We start from the raw sequence: 15,157 nt of genomic DNA, 5'->3' as shown, positions 1-15,157 counted from the left end.
TAGCCTGGGCAGGAAACTCAATGAGACTCTCATCTCCAATAAACCAGTAGAAAACTAGATGTGGCACTGTGGCTCAAGCAGTAGAGCACTCACCTTGAGCTGAAGAGCTGAGGAACAGCACCCAAGCCCAGAGTTCAAGCCCCACGACTGACCAAAAAAAAAAAAAAAAAAAAAATGAAGTAGAAAGAGGAGATATAACAGAATCTTACAATTAAAAAGGACCTACTTATCTTAGAAATGTGATGTGCATAAAGAAATATTAAGTGACTACAATAAATCAGATGAGATACACCTTACATCTCCAACCACTCAATACAACTCTATAAAATTGAACTTATCAAAGAGAAACCAAGTTTTCTGATACATTTAAGTTTACAGCCACTAATATTATTTATTTACCAGTGCTCCAGCAATTGGGGGTAGAAGAAGGTAGCTTGGTAGTATAGGACATGTTTAGAATGGCTGAGACCCAAAAAAATAAAAATAGCCAGGTGCTGGTGGCTCATGACTGTAATCCTAACTAAAGAGGCTGAGATCTGAGGATCATTGTTCAAAGCCATCTGAGGTAGGAAAGTCTGTGAGACTCTAATCTCCAATTAACCACCAGAAAACTGGAAGTGGCACTGTGGCTCAAAGTGGTATAGCACTAGCCTTGAGCAAAAGAGCTCAAGGACAACCCCTAAGCCCTGAGTTCAAGCCCCAGGACCAACAAAAGAGAAAAACAAGTGCTGACTTGCAAACACAGCCAAGGCCTCCATGAAGAATTATAATTTTGTGACCATCACTCAGCCCTCAAAACTATTAATCCATAGCCAATCTTTTGCCCCACTTACTTCCCCCTTTACCATATTATTTTAAATACCAGGAATCATATCAATGTATCTGTAAACGAGAATTATTTATCATAAAATACAATGGGCACCAGTAACACACACCTGTAATCCGACCTACTCAGGAGACTGAGGTCTTCTCTGCCCAGGCAGAAAAGTTTTTGAGATTTTTTTTTTCTTTTTTTTGGGGGGGGAGGTCCAGTCGTGTGGCCTGAACTCCGGGCCTGAGCATTGTCCGTCTGCTCTTCAGCTCAAGGCTAGTGCTCTACCACTTGAGCCACAGTGCCACTTCCAGCTTTTTTTTCTTTTTGCTTATGTGGTGCTGAGGAATTGAACCCAGGACCTCATGCATGCAAAGCAAGTGCTCTACCACTGAGCCACCTTCCCAGCCCCAGTTTTTGAGATTCTTATCTCCAATAAACTAACAAAAAGCCAAAGGGCAGCTGTGGCTCCAGTGGTACAATGCTAGCCTTGAGTGAAAAAGCTCAGGAATAACACCTAACCCATAAGTTCAAGCCCCAGGACAAGCACAAAAAAAGGTTCACAACTGTCATCTTAGCTACTTAAGAGACTGAGAGGATAGAGGTTCAAAGCTAGCCCAGGAAAACACCAATAAATTCTTACTTCTAATTGATGACAAAAAAGCTGGACGTAGAAGTGTGACTCAAGTGGTAAAACATCAGCTGGAGCAAAAGAGCTAAGAAGAGGACATGAGGCCCTTTAAGACCCAGTACTTGGCACCAAAAGTAAATAAATCTCAATATTCCTTCAAGCTTAAAAAAAGATCAATATCCAAATAAGGTCCAAATAATTAAATGACATATCATGTGGGTATTTTCATTTTTAAATTCATTTTGCATTCAATTTGTTAAGCAATAATAGGTATATGAATACTACCTATTTCCTAAAGTTATAAAAAGATGCATGGAAGCTGAACAGTGGTGGCTCATGCCTATAATCCTAGCTACTTCGGAGGCTGAGATCCACGGGTTAGAGTTCAAAAAGCCAGCCTGGGCAAAAAAGTACGTGAGATTCTTACATCCAATTAACTAAAGCCAATAGTGGAGGTCTGGCTCAAGTAGTAGAGTGGCAAGCTTGAATGAGTGCTCTATATAGTTTGTTTGTTTTTTTTTGTCGGTCGTGGAGCTTGAACTCTGGGCCTGGGCGTTGTCCCTCAGCTCTTCAACTCAAGGCGAGTGCTCTACCACTTGAGCTACAGCGCCACTAGCTTGAATGAAAAAGCCAAGCAAGGCATGAAGACCTGAGTTCAAGCTCTAGTACCAACACACAAAAAATATGCATGGAAACTGAATTCAGAGTAATGGTTATTTCTAGTGGTAGGAAGGGAAGAGAAATGGAAGGAGGAATGGGTAATTTCATTTCTATCTAGAATGTTGTGTCTTAAAAACAGTAAGGAGCCAGGTGCCAGTAGCTGACATCTGTAATCCTAAACTACTAAGAAGGCTGAGATCTGAGGATCACAGTTTGAAGCTAGCCCAGCAGGAAAGCCCATGGTGTGTGTGTGTGTGTGCGTGCGTGCGTGCGTGCGTGCGTGTGTGTGTGTGTGTGTGTGTCGTGGGCCTTGAACTCTGGTGGGGCGGGGGGGGGGGGGGGAGGGAGGGTGTCGTGGGGCTTGAACTCTGGGCCTGGGTGCTGTCCCTCAGCTCCTCGGCTCAAGGTAAGCAGTATGTGTGTGTGTGTCTTGAACTCTGGGTGTGTGTGTGTGTGTGTGTGTGTGTGTTGTGGGCCTTGAACTCTTGGGGGGGGGGTGTCATGGGGCTTGAACACTGGGCCTGGGTGCTGTCCCTCAGCTCCTCGGCTCAAGGTAAGTGTTCTACCACTTGAGCCACAGTACCACTCCCGGTTTCCTGGTGGTTAATTGAAGATAAAAGAGTCTCACAGACTTTTCCTGCCCGGGCTAGCTTTGAACCTCAATTCTCAGATCTCAGCCTGAGTAGCTAGGATTACAGGCATGAGCCACTGGCACCCGGTGCCCATAAGATCCTTATCTTCAATAAACTACAAAAAGAGCTGGAAGTGGAGCTATAGCTCAAAGGATAGAGCACTAGCCTTGAGCTTTACAAAAGCTCAGGGACAGTGGCCAGGCAGAGTTCAAACCCAGAACTGGCCAAAAAAAAAAAAAAAAAAAGCAGGGCACTAGTGGTTCACACCACTGGCAGATACCTCAAATGGTAAAGCACTAGTCTAATAAACACAAGGCCCATTACAGCAAAAACACAAAAAAAAACAAGACCTGAAATAATATGGTAATGAAAGATAAAACTGGTAAGTATAATTATATTCAATACTGTATTACTTCCTCTTGATTTTGCATGTTTTGCATGTGTGTCTGTGTGTGTGCGCACGTACGCGCGCGCATGCACACATGTACCAGTCCTGGGGTCTGAACTCAAAGCCTGGGCACCGTCCCTGAGCTTTTTCTAGTGCCTGGCTCTTTTTTTTATTTTTGTCAGTCGTGGGGCTTGAACTCTTGGCCTGAATGCTGTCCCTCAGCTCTTCAGCTCAAGGGTAGCGCTCTACCACTGAGCTACAATGCCACTTCCAGTTTTCTACTGGTTTATTGGAGATAAGAGTTTCACGGAATTTCCTGCCCAGGCTGGCTTTGAACCATGATCCTCAGATCTCAGCCTCCTGAGTAGCTAGGATTATAGGCGTGAGCTACCGGTGCCCGGCTTGGCTCTTTTTTTTAAATTCAGACCTTGGCAAGCCACTTGAAGTGTTTTTTTGTTTTTGTTTTGTTTTTTTAAATCTATCTATATACCTACCTACCTACCTGGGTCTCTCTCTATAGCCCAGGATGGCCTCAAACTCTCAATCTTCCCGTCTCTACCTCCTTGTGTAGTGTTTGGGATTTTACAGGTATGAGCCACCACACCTGCTTTCACTTGTCTCTAAATCTCAATAGTGATGCTTTCACCTGGAAAAAGGCAGATAAATATTCACTACTAATTGTATTAAGTGAGGATCAACTGAGTGATATGGATCAAAGCAATTTAAACCTTTTTTTTTTTTGACAGTTCTGGGGCTTGAACTCAGGGCCTGGTCACTGTCCCTCAGTTTCTTTTGCTCAAGGCTAACACTACCACTTAAGCCACAATGCCACTTCCTCCTTTTTCTGTTTATGTGGTTCTAAGGAATCAAACCCAGGGCTTCATGCATGCTAGACAAGCATTCTATCACTAAGCCACATTTCCCAGCCCTAAACTTCAATTTTTTCTTTCTTTTGTCAGTGTGGGGCTTGAACTCTGAGCCTGGGCGCTGTCCCTCAGCTCTTCAGCCCAAGACTAGCAGTCTATCACTTGAGCCACAGCAGCACTTCCAGTTTTCTGGTGGTTTGAGATAAGAGTCTTACAGATTTTCCTCCTCAGGCTGGCTTTGAACTGCTTTTAAAAATTCTATGCTAATAAAAGTAGACATTTGCCAGGTGCTGGTGGCTTACACCTGTAATCCTAGCTACTCAGGAGGTTGAGATCTGAGGATCACAGTTCAAAACCAGCCTGGGCAGAAAAGTCTGTGTCCAATAAACTACTCAGAAAAAGCCAGAAGTGGCACAGTGGCTCAAGTAGTAAAGTGCTAGCCCTGAGCACAAAGAGGGTCAGAGACAGCACCTAGGCCCTAAATTCTAGCTCCAGGACAAGAAAAAAAAAAAAGCTGATATTTAATGAATTTGAAGAGAAGAAAACCCTCAAGTAAAACTGAAGCTCTTAAGTGAAGTGGCACAAGACAACCTAGTTACTCTTCTGCCCTTCTATGATCACATGCCTTTCTTGGCACTTACCTGGCAACCCTCACTAAAATATGAGGACCCCTTTGTCTTTAGGAAGAATAATTTTCCCATCTCCAAATTCTTCTATTTCCCATCCCTGTGTGACCCTATTCTGTCCTTCCACATCTCTACCTGTCCACCCCCTTCTTCACACTTCAGTGTACCACCCCCTCTCTCTCTGTTCTCTAACCTCCTGGTTGCAACCTCAGAAACTGGTTCCCTATCTATTTTTACCTTACCTCAGAAAACCTATTGCCTTCGAACACAAAGCCTTATTTTATTCAGGCCACTAAAACTCCAACTCTACACACATACCCTACAACACCCTCTTTCAAGACTCTTAAATCCAAAATAGGGTTTAACAGAAATAGCCAATAGCAAGGATTATTTACAAAAGGACAGAACTCCATATTGGCCTTTTATTTCCAATTTTCCCTAAATGTGAACCACACAGCACAAAAGGCTTTGTTATTACTCACGAGCAGGCCTAACATTAAAATAAAAAAAAAAAAAAACACCACAGTGAACTGAAATTATCTTTAAGAATTCTGCAACTCCCTCTGAGATAACTGGAAACACTGCTGGCCAACAAAACAACCCAAGGCTGGAAATCACTGCTTGAGGTAACATTTCACTTAGGTTAGGTTGCCAAGACTCTCTTCCCACATGAGCATAAGAGAGTAGATATTATTAGGCTGCAGCAACAGGTTTCTCTTTTAAAAGATAAAAGAAAAAAAAATTAGACGGGTCTGCTAAGGTTCGGAACGCCTAACCAATACATGCGCACAACAAAACAAAAACACCTGGAGGCCCAGGCACGGAGGCATTGGTGGCTCACACCTGCAATCTTAACTCAGGAGGCTGAGTTCTGAGGACCCATGGTTCGAACCCAGCCCAGGCAGGAAAGTCCATGAAAGTCTTATCTCCAATTGACCAGCCAAAGGCCCGTAGTGGAGCTGTGGCTCCAGTGGTACTAGTCTTGGGGGGGGGGGGGGAACAAAAAACAAAATTAGGGCACAGCGCGTTCGAGCCCTAGGACCTGCGCGCGCGCGCACACATGCACGCACAAAAGCAGGCACAAAAACAAAACCTGGAGACGGGGTCGGGGGACCGTGGGCAGCCCTTAACAGATCTTGGGAACAGATGGGCTAGACCCTCCACCCCACAAAACCGGCTTTTTTTTTTTTAAAGAAACACAGCGGTCGCCAGGCGGCGCCGCTCTCCACCGGGGTCTCCGCGCCTGCCCCCACCCCCGGAGACGGAGAGTCCCCGCCTCCCCGTGGAAAGTGGGAGAAGCGCGGGCTTTCTCCCCGCCCCTCCCCCCCGGCGGGGCAGCTTCGGCCCGCGCCGCACCCCCGCGCCTCGGCGGACCCCGGCCTGCCGCCGCCGCCCGCCCGGCGCCCCGGGACGCGCGCGGGGGTCTCGGCCTCGCGACGCCGGTCCGCGGCCCCCGCCCCCCGACGCGGCCACCGTCCCCTCCACACCAAGCGGGGACGCGGACGCCGCTCCTCGCCGCTCGCACGGCCCCACCGCCCCCCTTCACCTCAGGCGAGGGGAGTCGTGGCCCTCCAGCGTGGGGAGGGGGGGCAGGGATATTGCCCCGCCAGCGCCTCAGGAACGAGGGCCGGCCCTCCTCCCAGCGGGCTCAGGGCCTCCCCATCCCTTAACGGGGCACCCCTAGAGAAGCAACAGGCTCCCCCAGACCCCCGCCCATCGGCAAACGCCGATCCCTCAACCCTCTCGCTCTTCACCTCCGGAAGCTGGGCCAAAGCCTGGGCGAGCGACTGCGCCTCACTCCGCCCCCTGCGCCATTTTGTCGCCCCCTCCTCGACCTCCCCCAACCCGGAACAGCCGGGCCAACGCCAAGGGGCGGGAAAATTAGACATGATTGGCAAGAAACCGCCACACCTCTGAGAGGGTGGAGCTTCAGGCAGGCATACAGCCCCGCCCTCCGCACCGCCCCCTTTGCCTAATGGCTCCACCCATTCCTCCCATCGACCCGCTCGACTGTCCTCTATTCTTGCCTCCCGGCTAGGTAGAGAGAGCTAGGCCGAGCTGGCCGAACGACGAACTCAGCTGATGCAACCTGGCGGGACTCGCGAGACAGCTCCCGGCACGCGGCGGCGGCGGCGGCGACCCAAGAAGGGGCGCGGGTGCCGGCTCAGCTCGGAAGTCACGGGTGGCGAAGCAATGGGAGAATCTCCCAGTCCTGAAGAGAAGCTGCACCTTATCACCCGGAACCTGCAGGTAGGCCTCAGGGGTGGGATGCGCCGTTGGGGATTGGGTTGAGCCCCACTATTCGGTCCTAAGTACGCGGGATCGGGACTCGACTCCAGGGCAGCTCCCAGAACCTCCAGACCTTACTCCTGATGGATCAGCAGGTCAATCAAGCAACCATACCCTGGGTGCCCCAGAAATCACCGCGAGCTCTGTTCACCTGTGCACTTACCTTGGAACAGGCTTTGGATCGCGGACTTCCACCTCACTCGCCCTATTATGTGCCAAGCGCGGTGCAAGACGCTGGGAATGAGTCTGGGCCCTGCCCTCCCAGAGCTCGTTTGAAGGGGATCTGACATATAAAATGACCCACAGCCCAAACCATTACTGTTGAAGCTAGTGCTGCAAGTTCTTACACGTGCAACATTGAAAGGAAATAAGAGGAAAGAAAACTTCCTATAAGGAAATGACCTCTAAATTGCGCCCGAAGGATGCTAATCCAACCTTCTCGGCATCCTATCGTTGCCTATTGTTGTGAGCCAGAGAAGGAATGGAGGAAGCGCATTAACAGACAGAGAGGAGAGTGCTGTTTGGAACCGGCGGGGAGGGAGGGTGAGAGAGGAAGAATATTGTGGTTCAGAGAGAAGGCTAATTTAGATGTGTGATGTAGCTCCCGTTCCGTAGAGAGCACAAATGAGGCCCTGAGTTCAATCTCCAGAGCCCCTATCCCCCACCCCTACCAAGAATGAGCAGATCTTTTGATATATCGCCTTCAAACCTGAGAGAGGCCTTTAACATTTTAAAGCACTTCATGCCACTAGAGCTCTCTCCTCCCCGGCTCTACCTTTTTTTTTTTTTTCTCTTCCTCCATTAAACTTATTACCATCACTTTACCACTCCAAGCTTAATTTTTTTTGCAGTTTTGGGGATTGAATTCAGGACTTCACATTTGCTAGGCAGGCTTGCTACTTTGCCACTGGAGCTCTGCCTCCAGCCCCTTTTGGTCTTGGTTATTTACATAGGGTCTAGCTTTGTTGCCAGGCCAGCCTGGGCTGTAATCTTTCTACTTAAAGCATCCTCATTAATTGCTCCCATCTATTGGTTGGCATGGAGTCTCAAGAACAACTTTTTCTATGTGGTTGGCCTCAAACCTTGATCCTACTTCCCAAGTAGCTAGTATTACAGGTTTGAGTCATCGCACCCAGCAAAACCTGCCCTTTTAAAGTGTACAATTCAGTGGTTTTTCATATATCCACAAGATTGGGCACCCATAGTCCCTATCTAATTCCAGAACATCTTCATTCCTTCTAGAAAAACTTGTATCATTAACATTCACAACCCATTGACTCTCCCACAACTCCTAAAGAAATACTAATCTATTTTTTGTCCCTTTGTATTTGCTATTCAAACATTTTATGCAGCTTAAATCACATAATATGTGGCTGTTTGCTTCTGACTGCTTAGTATAATATTTTCAAGGTTCATTCATGATCTAGCTATCAGAATTTCCTTTTTTTTATTATTTATCCTCTCCCTCCCCTCTCCCTTTATTCTGCTTTCTTTTTCCTGCTAGTCTCTCCACTCTCCTGTCTGTCCTCCTCTTCTAGTTCCCATCCCCTTCCCACTATTCCCTTGCAGCTCCTTACTCTCCTCCCCTCTATTTTTCTCTTTTCCTTAGATCTCCTCATTCCTCTTCCTTCTCCACTGGCCTATTCTGACCTCCAGTCTTCTCTTCTAGGAAACCACCTTCCTTATGGGAAAGGGATTAGGCCCTGGTATGTAGAAGAGGATTGGGAGAGAAGTAAATAAACCCAGATACCCCAAAAAAGCATCTTGAAGACAAAGAACAAGAGCAGGCAGTGCTCAGACCTTTACAAAGTCTGAAACTTGGATGGTGACAAAACAAGAAAGCCACATTTTGTTTTTGTTTTGTTGTTTTGTTGTTTTAAACAACTGTTTAGCTCATGCTGGCCTTGAATTTGAGATTCTCACAATTTAGCTTCTGAAACCCTGGAATCACAGATGTCAGCCGCCACACCCAGCTCTGGTCCTTTCTTTAGCTAAAACAAATTTTCTTGCCCCTTCCAAGAACAAACAAACCTTGGCAAATCTTATCTAAGAAAATGAAACACACACAGACATACACATAGATTTGCAATCTACCTTTCTCATTCCAATTGTTTAGTGAATATGAATGCACACAAGAGCACACACGTGCTTGAACTCCAGGCCTTAGCACTGTTCCTGAGCTTTTTTGTTCAAGGCTAGCACTTTACTACTTGAACCACAGCTCCATTTCCACCATTTTTGTGGTTAATTGGGGTAAGAATCTCATAGACTTTCCTGCCCAGGAGAACATCTTTGCCTAGACAAGCTTCAAACCAAGATTCTCATATCTTAGCCACCTGAGTAGCTAGGATTACAGGTATAAGCCACCAGTGCCTGGCTCCCTCATTCCTTTTTTTTTTTTTTTTTTTTTTGCTAGTCCTGGGGCTTGAACTCTGGGCTTGGACGCTGTCCCTGAGCTTTTGTGTTTAAGGTTACTGCTCTAGCACTTGAGCCACAGCTTGATTTCCAGTTTTCTATAGTTGGAGATAAGAGCCTTTCCTGCCAGGCTAGGAACCTAGATCCCTAGATCTAAGTCTCAGACTTGAGCCACTGGCACCCACCCACCCTCATTCCTTTTTTTAGGGGGGGGGGGTCAGCTGTGGGACTTAAACTCAATGCCTAGACACTGTCCATGAGCCTCTTTGTGCTCAAGGCTAGCAGTTTTTTGAGTGGTTAATTAGAGATAAGAATCTCACGGAGACTTTTCTGCCTGTGCTGTCTTCAAACCCGCAATCCTCAGATTTCAGCCTCTTAGTAGCTAGGATTATAGGCGTAAGCCACCTGTGCCCAGCTTCATGCCTTTTTTGTGAGTATTATTCTACTGTATCGATATACCACATTGTGTGCTTATCTGTTTATTAATTGATAGGCATTCCACTAATAATTTTATCTTAGTTGGAGATTTTTGCTTGCTTCCTCTTAGCCATATCCTTTAATCCTAGCCTTTTTCCATAAAATAATATGTATTGGGGACATAGGATATGCAAAGTATATGGAATTGACTTACTCAGATTTTAGAGAATAAGTGATATTATCTTTCTTTGGTTGGTGAGAGCCATTTAAATATCCAGGAAGTCAGGCTTTCTGGAGAATTCAACTTATTGCCAGTAGGCTAGGGGCACTGGGTTTTAGCAAATTCTGCTGCTAGATGATTCAAACCAGCAAAAAGTTTTTGTCTGTCATGATTTTTAATAGTCTCCCTAAACTTATCACTTAAAGAAACATTAAAAACTTATTAGGGACACACTAGACAATTAGAATTTTTCCATATTGTCTTAGAGCAAAGAGAGTTTTAAGAAATTTTAGTTGTTTTTTTTTTTTTTTTTTTTGCTTGGTCGGTCATGGGGCTTGAACTCTGGGCTTGGGTGCTGTCCCTGCACTCTTCAGTTCAAGGTGAGCACTCTACCGCTTGAGCTACAGGGCCACTTCCAGTTTTCTAGTAGTTTGTTGGAGATAAGAGTCTCATGGACTTTCCTGCCCGGCCCGGCTTTGATCTCAATCCTCAGATCTCAGCCTCTTGAGTAGCTAGGATTATAGGCACCAGGCTTAAGAAATTTTAAAGCTACAGCTTAAGAAACTTTAAAGCTACGTACACTGGCACATAGCTGTGGTCCCAGTTACTTTAGGAGATTGAGGCAGAAAGATTGCTTGATACCAGAAACTTGAGCCAGCTTGTGTAGCAAAACAAGACCCCCACCTCAAAAATTCATTAATTATTTTAAAAAAATTTTAAAGACTAGAACAAAAAATTTTAGGCAGGCACTTGAGCCATGCCACTGCCTTTCCTACCCCACCCCCAAAAAGGTTTTAAACAGGTTAATAAGTTAATCAGATTTCAAATTTAAAAGAACTTTTGGAACATGAATTGAAGGAGCTTACAGTAGATAAAACAGACTTGTTAAAAGGCTGTTAATCCTGTTATGATCTTTGGTGGCCTGGTCTAGACCTGCTAGACTAGGGTGGTAGAGGCTGAGAGGTGTACAAGTATTTAAGAGCTGTTGTGGAATAACTTAAGCAACACAATGAATACATTTATTGACTTACAAGTAAAATATAAGTGACAGTTGGAAAGTGAGGTAAGACCAGAGCTTGAGTTTGATCAAGTTGGATATGAAGGGCTGGGTTGATATCAGGTGCATGAGCAGGAGATTACTAGCTCATAAGTCATCATTGAAGCAACTAAAGGGGATAGGTTAGGGAGAATGTAGAGTTAGAAAATTCTAGTCCCCAGTGGGGCATGGGTGGCTCACGCCTATAATCCTAGCTATTCAGGAGGCTGAGATCTGAGGATTGCGGTTCAAAGCCAGCCTGGGCAAGAAAGTCTGTGAGACTCTGATCTCCAATTAACCACCAGAAAACCAAAAGTGGCACTGGCTCAAGTGGTAGAGCGCTTGCCTTGAGCTAAAGAGCTCAGGAACTGCACCCAGGCCAAATTCAAGCCCATGACCAACGAAAGAAAGAAAAGAAAAAGGAAGCCAAACTAGGAGAACATTTCAGGGCTGAAGTTAGCCACCTGGAGGTGCTCTGGGATCTTTGAGAGTATAGAACTCACACTGGAAGGGGCACTTAGAGGGGGTTCAAGGGAGCTGGAGGAGATGTGGGTAGGGATGTGGCCCTTCCCCACATCCTAGGGTCAATGTAAGAGAGACTGCAACAGCAGTAGCAGCTTAGGTTGGCTCTGAGCACTGACCATGGCTAGCCCCCAGGGATACATGCCCACTGGTTCTGAACCTAGACCTCCAGTGACACATGGCTTTGTTCTCCTGTCACAGGGTAAAGGATGATGAGCAAGGTGGGGCACCGGCATTAAACCAGCTCTTCTGCTTCCACAACAGGAGGTTCTGGGGGAAGAGAAGCTGAAGGATATACTGAAGGAGAGGGAACTTAAAGTCTACTGGGGAACAGCAACCACAGGCAAGCCACATGTGGCTTACTTTGTGCCCATGTCCAAGATTGCAGACTTCTTGAAGGCTGGATGTGAGGTGAGAATCAAGCATTTGCCCCTGGGCAGATGACCAAAAGAGACTTAATAAGGGTAGGGATAGGGTGGAGACAGGGAAGTTGGTTGGAGATACTTGGAAGATTCATATTTTGGCTGTCCCTTAACCATTATATAGGTAACGATTCTGTTTGCGGATCTTCATGCATACCTGGATAACATGAAAGCGCCCTGGGAACTTCTAGAACTCCGAACCAGTTACTATGAGAATGTGATCAAGGCCATGCTGGAGAGCATTGGAGTACCTTTGGAGAAGCTCAAGTTTGTCAAAGGCACTGACTACCAGCTCAGCAAGTAAGTATTTGGTCAGCCTCCTTCCTAGGAGCTAATTACAGGCCTCAGAAGTCCAGGCATACCTTACATTTGGATTGAAAGCTGTTTGACACTACCTATTAAAAGCCATTAAAAATTTCATGCCCTGGGCTGGGAGTGTGGCTTAGTGGTAGAGTGCTTACCTAGCACGCATGAAGCCCTGGGTTCAATTCCTCAGTACCACATAAACAGAAAAGGCCAGGAGTGGTGCTAGTAGAGCACTAACCTTGAGCACAGAGAAGCTCAGGGACAGAGCCCAGGCCCTGAGTTTAGGCCCTAAATTCAAGCCCCAGGACTGGCAAAAAACAAAGAAAAAAAAATCCATGCCCTTTGTCTTTTAAATTGCCCACTAAAAATCTTATGTGTAGCTAGGTATGATGCCTCATGCCTGTAATTTCAACTGTGCTACAGGCATAGGTAGGAGGATTGTAGTCTGCAGTTGGCCCAGATAAAAAGCTGGAGAATGCCTAAAAAATAACCTAAAGTAAAAGGACTGGAACTATAGCTTCAGTAGTAAAAGTAGAATGCTTGTTTAAGAAGCACAAGGCCCTGAGTTCAGATCCCAGTACTACCAAGAGAAAGAAATTCACCCAGAATACAACTCAGAACTCAGAGAGGTAGACATTAAAAAAGAAGAAGAATGGAGAAATAGAGCTGTGGCTCAAAGTGGTAGAAGGCTAGCTTTGAGTAAGAGTTCAGGGACAGAGCCCTTGGCTCTTGAATTCAAGCCCCACGATCAACCAACAAAAGAATGGCTGCAGTTGGATGCCTTTACTTCACATCTATAATCCTTGCTACTCTAGATACTGAGATCTGAGGATTGTGGCTTGAAGCCAGCCTAGGCAGACAAATCATAGATACTCATCACTAATTAGCAAAAAAACTAGAAGTGGAGATGTGGCTCAAGTGATAGACCATCAGCCTTGAGCAGAAAAGGCCAAGTAAGAGAAGGAAGCCCTGACTTTAAGCCCTAGTACTGGCACAGAAAAAAGAAAAATTTCTGGACACTGGTGGCTCATCCCTATAATCCTAGCTACTCAGGAGTCTGAGATTTGAGGAATGTGGTTCAAAGCCAGCCAGGGCAGTAAAATCTTTGAGACTTATCTCCAGTTAACCACCAGAAAACAGGAAGTAGAGCTGCAGCTCAAAGAATAGAGCACTAGCCTTGAGCAGAAAAGTTTAGGGACAATGCCCAAGCCCTGAGTCCAAGCCCCATGATGACTAACAAAAAAAGAGAAAGAAAAAGAAAAATCGTGGCTCAGGTGCATAAAAGACTGTGTCTAGCAGTCTGGTTAACTGAGTACTGTAATCCATTCCTCTCCTCTCACTCTAAAAGTACTAAATTACTTTAAAAAAAAAAAAAGTAAAATTGCTAGATGAAATAATTTTTGAAATAAATTTTTGTGGCTGGGAAGGTGGCTCAGTGGTAGAGTGCTTGCCTTGCATGAATGAAGCCCTGGATTCAATTTGCAGTGCCACATAAGCAGAAAAAGCCAGAAGTGGCGCTGTGGCTCAAGTGGTAGAGCGCTAGCCTTGAGCTGAAGAGCTGAGGGACAGTGCCCAGGCCCAGATTTCAGGCCCCATGACCGACAATACATAAGTAAATAAATAAATGTTTGTGTTGACATGGATGAGCAAGCACACTCAGTTTAGTCAAGTATATTTAGTGAATAGCTCTCTAGATGAAATAGAAATACAATGTTCTAATTAATCTAAATACAGCTGGGTCTTTTTTTTTTCTTTCTTTCTTTCTTTACAGAATTGGGGATTGAACCCAGGGCCTCATATATGTTAGGCAAGTATTCTACCACAAAGCTATATCCCTCACCCACAAAGCTGCCCTTCCTATCCATGAAATCAACCTCAGGTTGAAAATACTTTAAAAAATTGTGTGTATACTTAACATGTATACTCTTTTAGTCTTGTCATTATTCTTATGCAATACAGTATAGCCACTATTTAAATTTTTTTTTTTTTTGTAGTTCTAGGGATTGAATCTAGACTCTCATGCATGTTAGACAAACTTTCTACCACGGAGCTATCCCAATCCTATTTATGTAGCAAGTGTAACATTTATATTGTAAAGGCATCCCTCAGTGTCTGTAGCAGATTACTTCCAGAACCTCCACAAAGATGCCATAATCACAGATATTAAATCTCTTATATGAAATTATATAGTACTAGGTGTAATGCCTGTCCTGTAATCCTAGCTAGCTACTTGGGAGGCGAAGACTGGGGATTTATAATTTGAGGTTACCCTGAGCATAGAAGTTCATGGGACTGGGCTGGGAATGTAGCTTAATGGTAGAGTGCTTGCCTAGCATGCAGGAAGCCCTGGGTTCAATTCCTCAGTACCACATAAACAGAAAAAGCCAGCAGTGGCTCTGTGGCACTGTGGTAGAGTGTTAGCCTTGAACAAAAGAAGCTCACGGACAGCACCCAGGCCCTGAGTTCAAGCCCCAGGACTGGCAAAAATACAGTTCATGGGACTAGTGGCTTGGTTGAGGTAACACAACCATCATCTCTAGCAACAAGAGGAAACACAAGTAGGAGGATCACATCAATACTCTACCTTGAAAATAACCTAATTAAAAAGGGACTGGAGCCAGGTACTGGTGGCTTACATCTATAATCATAGTTACACAGGAAACTGAGATCAGTAAGATTGAAGTTAGAAGCCAGTCCAGGCAGAAAAGTCTAGAAGATCTCTAACCCACAAATTCTAGATTGGAGTTTTGGCTCAGGTGGTAGAGCACTAACCATTTGCAAAAAAAGCTGAGCAAGAACACAGCCAGGTACTGGTGGCTTACACTTGTAATCTTAGCTACTCAGGAGGCTGAGATCTGAGGATTGTGGTTAGAATCCAGCCTGGGCAGGAAAGTCTGTGGACTCTTATCTGATTAA

The 15,157-nt window shown here is 45.5% G+C and overlaps 2 protein-coding genes across 9 annotated transcripts in view; one reads left to right on the top strand and one right to left on the bottom strand.

Annotated features, from left to right (window-relative positions):
* LOC122106318 (S100P binding protein) overlaps positions 1-6,466 on the bottom strand; it is a 32,853-nt gene extending 26,387 nt beyond the window's left edge. For 7 of the 8 annotated variants that reach the window (XR_006147150.1, XM_042677681.1, XM_042677705.1 and 4 more), the window contains exon 1: positions 6,369-6,466. The gene's annotated coding sequence lies outside the window, so the exon portion shown is untranslated. The remainder of the gene's footprint in view (positions 1-6,368) is intronic. The other variant, XM_042677688.1, reaches the window with a different exon arrangement.
* Positions 6,467-6,659: 193 nt separating this feature from the next.
* Yars1 (tyrosyl-tRNA synthetase 1) overlaps positions 6,660-15,157 on the top strand; it is a 30,231-nt gene continuing 21,733 nt past the window's right edge. The window contains exons 1-3 of the mRNA XM_042675386.1: positions 6,660-6,864; positions 11,778-11,924; positions 12,060-12,235. Of these exons, the coding sequence (XP_042531320.1) occupies positions 6,697-6,864; positions 11,778-11,924; positions 12,060-12,235 (491 nt within the window). The 5' untranslated portion in view covers positions 6,660-6,696. The remainder of the gene's footprint in view (positions 6,865-11,777; positions 11,925-12,059; positions 12,236-15,157) is intronic.

Source organism: Dipodomys spectabilis, unplaced genomic scaffold (genome assembly GCF_019054845.1).
Source record: "Dipodomys spectabilis isolate Male_0828 unplaced genomic scaffold, ASM1905484v1 ptg000002l, whole genome shotgun sequence".
NCBI lineage: Eukaryota > Metazoa > Chordata > Mammalia > Rodentia > Heteromyidae > Dipodomys > Dipodomys spectabilis.
This window is presented reverse-complemented; position numbering and strand designations above follow the sequence as displayed.